At 50.2% G+C, this 11,541-nt stretch overlaps 1 protein-coding gene across 1 annotated transcript in view; it reads right to left on the reverse strand.

The window, feature by feature from the left end:
* Positions 1 to 10,673, reverse strand: part of PHGDH (phosphoglycerate dehydrogenase) — a 29,729-nt gene extending 19,056 nt beyond the window's left edge. The window contains exons 1-3 of the mRNA XM_069478893.1: positions 10,536 to 10,673; positions 4,389 to 4,540; positions 2,597 to 2,662 (exon numbers count right to left, since the gene is read on the reverse strand). Of these exons, the coding sequence (XP_069334994.1) occupies positions 2,597 to 2,662; positions 4,389 to 4,540; positions 10,536 to 10,673 (356 nt within the window). The remainder of the gene's footprint in view (positions 1 to 2,596; positions 2,663 to 4,388; positions 4,541 to 10,535) is intronic.
* Between the last annotated feature and the right edge of the window lie 868 nt (positions 10,674 to 11,541).

Raw genomic sequence — 11,541 nt, forward strand, 5'->3', positions numbered from 1 at the left:
CACCGGCGCTAAACAATTCGCTGGCATCACCCACCTGGAAGTACCTGAGTAGGTTAAAAGCCAGGAAAGGCAACCCCACCACAGTCAGCCTCCTAAGTACTGAAATGCAGGCCTTCCTGCCGGCCAAAAACTCAGTGTATGAGTGGGAGAGTGTACGTGTGTAAAAAGAGAGAGTCCACGACCCTGTTCCTATACCTTCACATCACTGACTTCTTATAAACAAACATTCTTTCACGTCTACACATCGCCAGGAGATAGATTTCTGTCGGAGGGTGATGCTGAGGGTGGAATGTGTCCCCTACATCACAGAGCCCCGTGATCTCAGGGTCAACTCTACAGGGCTCAGGTAACAGGCCTCCTGGGGAAGGGGCTCCACCTCACTGCTCTGGGCCAGCAGGCCTCGGGAGAGGGGCCTTGTCCCGGGAATGTAATAAGGGCAGTGACGTGCCTTAGAACCTGCTGGCTTCTGAGGAAAGCTGGCCTGATCAAACGCCTTGGACCTGGTGAGACAGGGCCTGCCTGCCTCTCCCTCGCATCCTATTTTCTGCGCACCTGACTCCACAGTGCTGAGAGATGTGGGTGTGACACCACAGAGCACAGGAAACCCCCAACCCACCCCCCTCCCTGCTCTACCCAGCTGGTCACGGAGCCTCCATGGGTTTCAATACTTCCAACACTTTGGGGTCCTCACCAGGCCAGACTGGGGAGGACCACGATGCAGGCAAGGGGAGAGTTAAATGTAGTTGGCCTGACCTACAAGAGGAGAAGGTGAAGCAGGCAAAAATGGTGTCCCCTACATTTGTTGCACTCTCCCCGTTCCCCTTGACCTCAGGAGCTCCTGCCATCCGCTCAAGGTCCCCACCGTGAGGCCCCCATGGGCCTGCTCTCCAACCGCACTGCCCAGTGTGACCATGTGCGACACCCCTTCCCTCCTCTGCTTCCCTGCTAGAAACTGCCTGACGGCGCCAACACATAACAGGTTACAGGGCAAAAAGGGCACTGGTTATGGCATCTCAGCAGGGTGTGTATTCCTGAGTTTTGATGCATATTTGATGAATGAAGTCACCGACATGAGTGGCTGAGAACAGAAAGCTGCCTTTAAGTCACAGCACTTCACCTGTTCCTTTGAATAAAGCCAGCCCTGGACTAGCAGGGAAATTACTTCTGGCTCCCAATCCCTTCCTTCCACCTCCAGGAAAAAAAGTGAGGTAATTACTTAGATAGTAAGCTGCACTGAGACCCCTCCCCACTCAATAAAATAAAATAAAATCACTGAATTTAACAGCTCAAGTGAAATCAGAACACCAGGCTTTTGTACTTTCCCAGAGGGAGATGTACTCGGCCAAGATGGTCTGGGAGATCCAGTTGGCCAGCTCGGGTCCCCTAACCCTAACCCTAACCCTAATCCGAACCCTAACCCTAGCCCTTCTGTTGTGTAAGCTGCCCTGCATCTCCTTTTCCCCACTGTCCCCCTTCACTGACCAGTGAAGACGAGAGAATACCCGAGATCTCAGGTAGAAATCTTGAAGAGGAGTTAGAGCAAAGGTTGACTCCCCAGATACTCCCCCAGCAGGAGGGAAAGCAGGTCTTGAGATGGCAAACAGGTTATTTCTTGGTCTTAGAAGGTTTCAGGCCTGAATGAAATAAGGAGACCTCGCTGCCTAAACCCCCTGGTTTAAGGATCCAGGGATATTTGAAGGGACCTAGAACAGCTTCCTGTCCTGTTCATTGGGAAGCTCGCCCTTCCCACTGAACACAGAAACGCTCAAATTGCCTGTTCAACAGAAGCGCTCAATGCAGTCAGTTTTGCGAAATCACCACCTAACACAGTAAGACTTGTGCACATTACGTACGCACCATATCCATTTGGTTTCTAGGCTGTCCCCTCTACTTGAGAGGCCCAAACCCCCAGAACACCTGCTGGAAGAGCACGAGATTTGACCATTTGCGTTCTGCTGTGTTATGAAGCCACAGGTAGACATACAGGGATCCCGAAACAGGTTTTTATTCCATTCTGTTACAATACAGATCTGTAAGGACAGTGACACAGGTAAGCCCTGGGGGCAGGGGAATCAGTGAGGGCACAGCCGAGCTGGGAAGGCCAGAGAAGAGATTCTTGGATGATGAATTGACACTTGAAGTGATCTTGAAAAATAAGCAGAGAATACCTAGACAAAGATAATGGAGAAGAATGCTCTGGGCAGCTGGGTATGGAGAGTGTTTGCAAAGGCTAGAGGCTAGAGAAGGAACAGTGTCTGCGCGTGCAGTGGACAATGAGTGTGGAGAAATAGAAGAAAAAATCACGCCACGCAGGCACTTACTTTCCCAGTGAGCCTGCGCCTAGGTGACAAGCAATGGCTGTGTCTACTGCCCTCCCCGTATGCAGCCACTGGACACCTGAGAAGCCAAGTGGCCTTTATGTACTAGGGAACCCGTGTAATGAACGCTGAGAACAGGACTGATAGCCTTGAGGATTCTCAGTATTCTGCACATCACCAGGCTGAAATGTTTCTAAGTATCTCCGAATCAGTTTGCTGGGCAAGTGGTAAGAATCGGCATGCCAGAGATTGGCTCTGCTGAGAAGTCAGGGACTTACCTGGCCAGACACATGATCATCCCACAGGTGAGCTCCGCGGCACTGAGGCTGTTCCCATTGGGGGTGCTAAAGATCAAAGAAAAGAGGTGACATCAGTGGGCCAAGACCCAGTGTTCCCACTCCTACCCCCAGAGAAAGCCTCCAGTGCAGGCTGTGATCACTCTCCTGCACGTGAGCTTACCAATTCTTAGCACAAACCTCCAGCCCCACGCTGTCATCCTGGATTCTCTCACGCACTCTTGCCCTCCACCCAGGCCTGGAAGGAAAGCTCCTGGCCCTGGATTTATGCTTCCCTGCAGAGGGACCGCCATTAGAGAAACACACCTGGCCTCTCTGCCCAAACTCACTCGCTCCTCCGGAGGCAGAGGAGAAATGTCTCACGTGATCTGGAGATTTGTGTGTGGCTCAGCCCTTTTCTCTGCTCTCATCTCAGGATCTACCTGCCCACGGACAGCACAAATTCCCTGCCACTCCACGCCATCGATCTTACCCAAGCTGAGCCCGTGATGACTGAGCAAGTGTTTCGAGTTCAGAGCTCAGACCACTGCCCACAGACCTTCCTCAAGTTACCCAGCATGGCTTTCGTTAGTAACAAAGCTAATATTTTCATCTCCACCTGTTTGACCTCTCCTATCTTTCAACAAGTTCTGAACTAAGGAAAGCCTCCTCATACCCTAACCCACAGGGCAATGCAGACTGCCCATTTTATAGAAAGGACAACAGAGGTGGCAATGCACAAAACTGTTTTTCTTTTCTCAAAGGTCTTTTTATGTTTTCTAAAGAATTTAACCTACATGTTCACCTTCCTTCTTCCCCTACTGGGTCTGTCTCTTCATCTCTAGAATTGAAGATTACAAGGAGAAAAAGTCAAGAGATGCTGTATAAGATAAAAGGACTCTCAGAAACTGTCTTTCTGCAAAGCCACCTGGCTTCCCATTGTCCCCCAGTGAACAGGCTGCAAAGGGGGGCGGGCAGAGGTGTGGAGGCTGGGGGCTGGCTGCCTCGGTCCAGGCGAGAATGTGGGATGGGTTATCGTTTAACATTTCTGCTGTCGGATATTGACTTCAGTCAGGTGACCTGTCAATTAACCCCTACCCTCCAGGGAGAAGTGCAGGGGGCAGTTAGACAGGGGGGTGAGGTGGAGGGAGTCTTGAGGACAATGAGTTCCCCCAGGGAAAAGGCTGAGGACAGAGAAGAGGTCTTGGGATGGCCTTTCCACACCATTTGAATGCCAGAAAAGGTACAGCACAGCATGGGAACGCTGACAATGATCTCTGCCCCTGGGCTTCTGCAAAAACAGCTCTAAAGGGGACCCTTCTCCTCTTGACCCTGGAGCGCTGAAAGAGAAACTGAGGTCTCAGCTCCAGAAGAATGCAGAGAAATGGGGAAGAGGAAGAATGTAGAGTCACTAGTCTACTAGCAAAAGTTGGACATCTGTAAACAGCTAAAAAACATCATCCAGGAACAGAACAATGGAGTCGAAGGGAACAGAGCTTTGGCAGAGAATGCAGGTAAATTCACTAACGTTCTTCTGACCCCCGAGCCAGGCTGCAGAGCTGCAAGCACTGCACGCGGGGTGGGTTTGTGAAACATGTTGAGCTTACTCGGAGGGGCTCCATTTCAAAAGCCTTGGGGACCACGAGGCTGTCAGTGTTGCCCACCTGTCTGGACCCAGGCCCTAGACAAGGCCCCCTCCTGGACGCCCTTCTAACTGATTCTACTTTCTTTACTGTGAGATTCCCCACCTGCTCCTGGTCAGTCTCCACATCACCCCTCAGCCTCCAAGACTTACTTCATGACCAGGATGCCCTTCCTTGTCGCAGCCTCCAGATCCACATTGTCCACGCCCGTGCCAGCCCTGCCCACCACCTGGAGCTTCTCGGCTGCGTTGATGATATCGGCGGTCACTTTGGTGGCTGAGCGCACGATAAGGCCTTCGCAATCCTGAGGCAGAAGAAACATTTAGGTCCACAAAGTCATTCTGCGAGGCTCCCTAAAACCTCAGGCACATCAATGCTTATGCCTGAGTAAGAGGTGTGCTCCCAGAACCATGGGGAGTCATTGATGATGGATGCTCATGGACATCTCTGGCATCCTCACTGCAGACTGCGGGGAAGGGTGGACTAGGACTCATGCTGATTTTCATTTAGAGGGGAGGAGACTGCAGCTCTAACACACCAAGCGTTTTCCCTGGCATGCCCAGCAAGAGGCAGCATCCGCCTCTGGGCGCCCAACTTATTTCTCTAGACAGCACCACAATACCTGCAGCCTGGGGAGCGCCCAGGGCCAGCCCATCCTGGATGAACACTTGGCGTGTCCATCAGACACTCAGTGAAGTCAAGGACCATTTCCTGTTCCTTCTGAACACCTTATCATTCCTACACACTGCTGTGCTCAAAAATGCAGTTCTTCCAGGCTGGCTGGCTTTGGATAGATTGAAAGAAAGAAGGGCAATGTCATTTGTATTCACATCTGAAAGGTTGTGCTGTCAGTCAAGCCTGGGTTCAAATCCAAGCTCCATCCCTTACCAGCTATGACTCTGAGCTTCAGCCTCCTCAAGAGTGTGAGCAGGAAATGAGCTAGGACAGGTGCAGCATCTGGAACGATACCTGGCCATGCTTAATGAACATCACTTCCTCCATTAGACGCTGAGCTACTGAAGGGCAGGGGGGATCTGACTCCACTTTGTAAGCCCCTGAGCCTGACACACGGAAGGCACTCAATAAATGATTGGCTGAATGTGTAAATGAAGTGAATGAAAAATGGTTGAAAGAAAAACATTTCCTGAAGTTGAGACCAAAGTAACGGTGGGGGGGGGGGGGCAACGAGAGCCATTAAACTCATCTGCAGATGCTCAGAGACCTAGGCAATATTAGACTGAAATATATATATGCAAAAAACAAGGCACTGAATTCGTCATGGCCACTATACACCGGCTAAGGTAGACCCTAAGACAGTCTTCCTCAGACTCACCCAGATCTCTGGGGCATGTGGTATCTTCCCAGAATAAGGATGTTCTTGCCCAAACACTAAATGAGAAGCTCCAAGAAATGGAGCAGGTGAACAAGTCCACACTCTGTCCCAAATTGGCTGTCCCAAGTTGGTAAGAAAACAGCAAGCCTAGTTGCAAAAGCACCAAGCCAGGAATCAGGAAGCCAGGGCTCTAGTCCTGGGACTGCCAATGACGGGTAGGTCACTGTGGCAGGTCACCTCACTCCAAGGAGAAGAGGCATAATTAACCCCATTTTCCAGATGAAGAAACAGAAGCTTTGAGAGGTAACCTGCTGCCCAAGGTCACTCTTGTAGGTCAAAAACTAGCCCCCAGAACTGGAAAGTCATTGCCATCGGCCAAATCTGAGGCTGTAACTAAGGAAGAGCTGGTGAGCCTGCCAAAATGTCAAAATGATAAGGCCAGAGCCAAGGCCACAGCCAGTTGGGTGCAGAAACCAAACCGTAAAATCTCTTGGAGGGATTTACCAGTCATAATAGCTACCAATTTTTGAGCAAGTACTTTATGTCAGGCATTGTGCTTCACAACAATCCTGAGACAGATATTATAATTATCCCCACATTACAGAGAAGTAAGCTGACATGTAAAGAATTTAGCTATGTGACTTTGCTGAGGTCATATAGCTAGGATATGGCAGAAGCTGGAATCAACTCCAAGTCCCTCGAGTGCCAAAGTTCAAGTTCTCAACTACCTCCCAAACACAGCATTTAACCACAGCTGGACCTAGAGAGAACACTCCAGAAATCATGTGGCTTCTCCAAGATGGCATCTAAAGCCCCTAACAAAGGTGCCCCCGTCATCTGGGAACCTGCTCCTTCCAGCCAGCCTACCCACTGGGGGACAGTAGAAACAGGCACAGATGCCTCTAACTAGAAGACCAACTTGCCTTTAGGTTATAGGCGAGCTCATGGTTGGTAATAAAACACTCCCAATGATTAAATGAACTCAGTGATTTGAGAGGCCCATGGAAACCTACCTGCACCAGCCCCTATCCTCACACGTACCATCCTTCCCCAAATAATCTAAACACTCCGTGTGCCTGAAAATCCCCTATCAGAAATAAGAAAATTGATAATATTCAGTGTTGGTGAGTATGGAGGGGAATAGAAGTGTACACTGCAGAACTTTTTTGCAGGGCAGCTGGGCAGTATATAAGCACATTCCTTTGCAACCAGCAAGGACACCTTAGGTAATGGGTAACACACTGAGGAAATAAACCCCCTTTGAAGTGGTCAACCCAGGACCAAGGGTCAAAATTCAACTGATAAGGGGGGGAGGGAGCAAGTGGAGCAGAGACCACCCAGAGTCATATCTTATCGCCCTTCCTCTCTAGTATCAAGTTCCAGGGCCCCGCCTCAGGCCCCAGTCATTCCCCTGGGCCCTTCAGTGCTCTCTCCAAAGTGGCCACCATGCTTCCCAAACCTTGCCAATCTGCTCCCACAGGGAACACAAGCTCTAGGGATGCAGACACCCCAGCAGTCCACCCCTCCTTGCAGCCACTGAGGACAAACACAGAAACAGCACTATTTTTTCTTTAATGATCAGTCTCTCTGGATGGATCTCCCTTACAGAGATATACCCTGTTGTCTCTCTACTTTTCCCTCGAACCAGCCTTCTTTGATGCCAGGGAATCTAAGAATCTCCAATCAGACTGGTACAGACATGTGTCAAAGCTTACCTGTCCCCAGGGCGGAATCTGCCTTTGGAGACTGCCATTCAGGAGACCCTGACCCCCACATTAGAACCCAGTTTCCACACAGGTCAGAATTAACTGGCTTCTTCAACCACCTGCTCTATCCACTCATCCAATCAGCACATATTTACTGACAGCCAACCCACCTCCCGCTGAGCCCTCTAACCCCTGCACTCCAAGGCCCCTCCCGCCTCAGACCATAAATCTCCTTCAAAGACTTTGCTCCCTGCCAGCTCTCTCCTCTACTTCTGCAAACTATCAAAAGCCCACGGCTGCTCACATCCTCAGTGCAGTTGGCAATTAGAACTTTCTTTTCCAGGGCCCTGAGGTCCTCCCTTCTCTTTGGCACTTTCTGGCTGAGAATGCAAGTCTCAACCTTCTGCAGTTTACTGCTCTCTGCGTGTGGTTTCTGTATCCCACTGCGGCTGGAACAGGCACTTCCCACACTTCCTGCACATCGTCCTCCCCGCTCCCCCTGCCCTTAACTGCCTTTCGGCTTGGAAAACTACTTGATTTAAGCCAATCCCAGACAAACTATGCTAACTCAGCAGTGGAAACCCATTCTTGTTCCTCAAGTTCACACAAGCTTCCTTTCCCAAGAGGACAGACTCGGCCTTAGGGGTAATTCTAGCATTGCTCCTGCCTGTCTTAAATCACAAGCAGTCATTGAAACACTCCAAGTCATATTCCCCAGCTATAGAGAAGGCAGGTATACCCTGTATTCCTGATCAACCAGGTCACTATTTAACTTTTATAAACTAAACCCTGTGTAAAAGCTGGGAATTTGTTATTTTAAAAGAGCCTTTGAAAAGACGAACTTTTGCATGGAAAGATTTATTCCCTTCTTAATCTTTCTTAAAATTCTGAGATATAAAGATATAACTGTGTTTCAGTAAATTAAATGCATTACCATTGTTTAATTTAGTGGTCCTGACCAGCACTGCTATTTAACGAAACGGCAGAAAATATCAGAATGCATCAGATGTAGTATCACTTCATAAAACCTGTGTGCATGTTATGTGTGTACACATCTGTATGAGTATAGTGAGTTTATGATATAAAAGGAATTTCTTATTGTGGATCAGGGTCAAAGTTTAAAAGCCACTGATGCACGGTAAGATTAAATAAATGTTTTGTTACATATTAGGTTTAAGATGTGAGCTCCGAACAGGATGCTTTACTATTCTAAGCCAGTGTTTTCCAAACGTTTTTGACTGAGACCTGCAATAAAAAATACATCTTTATATTGTGATTTTATACCTCCCCCATACACACACACATAATTGAAACAAAGCTCATGGAACAATACTTATAGCCTTATTACCTGTATTGCTCTCTGATATTTCCTACTTTGCTCTTTAAAATGCTGATCACGACCCACGACACCCAGCTGTGACTTGCTTCAAGTCTGAAAAGCACCATTGAGGGGGAAGGGAGCAATGATTACACTTCCTGACTGGGGAGTGAGAGAGAGCAAATGTGGGAACCAAAGAATGGTGCTAAAGCGTCCTTCAGCATTAGAAAGATTTAAGTGGGAGGGCAGGAGACACTATGCCAGATAACTCTACATGCAGAATAAAAAGGCAGAGAGTGGAAATGAGGACCTTTCAGCGGGCTGCCCAGGGAAACTCATTGGTATTCTGAACCAAATGGTTTACAAAGACAGGCATGAAAGCTGAGCCCTCCGGAAAAGTCCAACAATGCCCTGAAGTCCAGTTAGCCAACAAACACCCCCTCTCTCCTGCCAGGGGTTTTTAGTGCCTTTAAAAAGTTCTCCAAGTTTCAGCACAGACTCCCAGCACCCACCCAGCCAATTCCTGACTTCATGGAACCCAAGACGGGTGAGGCCTCCCATTCTTGTCACTTCTTCCCTGGCCCCTTCAGGTCCCGGCCCCTTCACTGGGGCATAAGATTTCTAATTTCCATTAGAGAGCTGCAAAGCCCCTAATTGAGACCACTCTTCCCAGTCTGGTGCTTTGGTGGAGTCTGAGGTTCTGAAGCTGGTCTGGAAGCCATGCCACTTCCTTCCTGGCCATTGCCCAGAGCTATTGCTGCCTTCCCACAGGAAAGGAGGTGACAAGTGTGAGGAGGCTCTCCTCTCGACACTTTTGCAGCAGGGGAGCAGGCAGCTGGATGGTCATCGGTTCAGTTGCCTCTGTGTGTCCGCCATGCTCCCTAACTAGCCTGCAGGCTTCTCAAACGCACCGTGCACGTGTGGGGAGGATACCCCTGATGGGCTGAGGCAGAGGCTCTGGGCAGCTGGGTGGATCATAAGAGGTAGGAAGTGCAGGCACTGGAGTGGAGAGTTCACAAAATAAATGTACTGGCCAAGGCCACCAAACCTCACAGGACCTTTTCAAACAAGGTAAAGATTTGAAATAGATTTAACCAATCGTGTATCACAACAAATGGAGATATGTTCCTACGATTTACTAAGACTATAAATTTCCTTGCGGGGTGAGGGTGTGTTGGGATCAGATTCTACTCCAGTGTGGTCTCTCCTAACCAGCCATGAAGACAAAGGTAAGGCCATCGGCCCCGGGCCCGTTTGGAGGCTAAGCCTGGACCGCGGGTCCCTCGCCCACCCCCCCGGCCTTTCCTCCAAGGGCTCCCGGAGGCCGAGGGGCGGTGAAAGCTTGCTGCAGTCTTGCATCAGACGAGAGGCGGGTACGCATTTGCTGCCCCAGGAGGGCCGCCTTCCCCAGCAGCTCCCCAGCAGCCACGAGACTGGCTGGGACTGCGCCAGCGCCCTCCAGGGGAGGCTGGAATCCGCTGGGCCGGCCAGGACTTGGTTCGGGAAGAGTCGCGGGTCCCCGGGTTCTTGGCAGAGAGGCCAGTTTGGTGCCCCTCCCTCCGATGCCCTCGCGCGTCGGGGAGGTGGAGGGAGGCGGCACCCGGCTGCCTGGGCCGCTGCGCACGAAGGCGCAGGGAGCCGCGCTGGCATCCCGCGAGCAGCCTGCAGGACCAGTTGGAGCAGCCTGCACTTTGCAATGCTCGCGGGAGGCAAGCCAACGCGAAACACGCGGTTGCAAACTGCACGGAAAGTTTGCATCCTGCGGCTCGCCGCCGTTCGTTTCTTCCTCCTTCTCCCCTTCCCCTCGCTATCCCCCAATCTCTGGAGGCCCCGGAACTGACTGACACGGGGGACAAGGGAGGGGGCGTGCCGACCCGAGCGCAGCCAGCTGGTTTTGGCGGAGGTTGCCCTGAAGACCTCGCTTTTCTGCCGCTCGCCTTACCTGTAGCTCGGCTATCAGCTCCTCTTTGCTCAGGTTCTGCTTCTCCACCACCTGCAGCCCTCCATCTTGCAGGATCTTCCGGCAGCAAGGGTCCAGGCTGTCGCTGATGAGCACTTTCCGCAGATTTACAAAGGCCATTGCTGGAGTCAGCCTCGGAATCGGTCGCTGTCCGTGGGCACAAGCACCCAAGCTGAGAAGCTGTTGTTCGGGCTGGCGGGCTAGTGTAACTGGGCAGGATTCTCGAGCTCCCGCTCCCCCTTTACCTCCCCCTCGGGCTCCTACCGGCTCCTTTGGATTGGACAGAAAGGCTCAAACTCTCCGTGACTCCGCCTCCTCCTCGAGGTTCCGAGCCTTCCAGATCCCCGCCCACTTTATTATCCTCCCGCGACGAATTTCTCTTATCTCAGCCGAAGCTCTTACCTACACCTAGTGAGCAAATAAAAGCACAATTTACGCTGACTAGCTGATTCATATCTGAAATAAAAGGAGAAATGCACGTTCTCACCGTAAGAGAAATAAATTTCATCTTTACATCTTTCTTTCCAGGGATTATTCATTAATTCCTTAACAAGCATTTCCTGAGCAAGGCACTGTGCTAGACGTTGAAGGGAGATGGAACATCAAAAAGATATAGCCACTTGCCTTTGGTAGCCTAATATCCGAGAGTAGCAAACACACAGACATAAAAAGTTGAGCAGTTAAAAGCAACACGAAACTATTTCTGAGATGTCACAAAGCTGTGATTAATTCCACATGAATGATGCCATGAGAATTATGAGTTTAAAAGAGAGCGAGGACCTGGTGCATTTTAGAAAAGCCAGACTTTGTGTTCAAGTTATGTATTCTCCTTTCTCTCCACTTCCTCTTTTATGAAAAAGAAGAAAAAGAAAATGAGGTTTCAATCTGTCTTAATTTACATATTGACCCAGAAGGCACCTCCCAGCTCTTAAATCCTTTGTGTTTAACCCTCACAACAAACTTGCCCTTCCATGCCCCATTTTACAGA

Source organism: Eulemur rufifrons, chromosome 8 (assembly GCF_041146395.1).
Source record: "Eulemur rufifrons isolate Redbay chromosome 8, OSU_ERuf_1, whole genome shotgun sequence".
Classification (NCBI taxonomy): domain Eukaryota; kingdom Metazoa; phylum Chordata; class Mammalia; order Primates; family Lemuridae; genus Eulemur; species Eulemur rufifrons.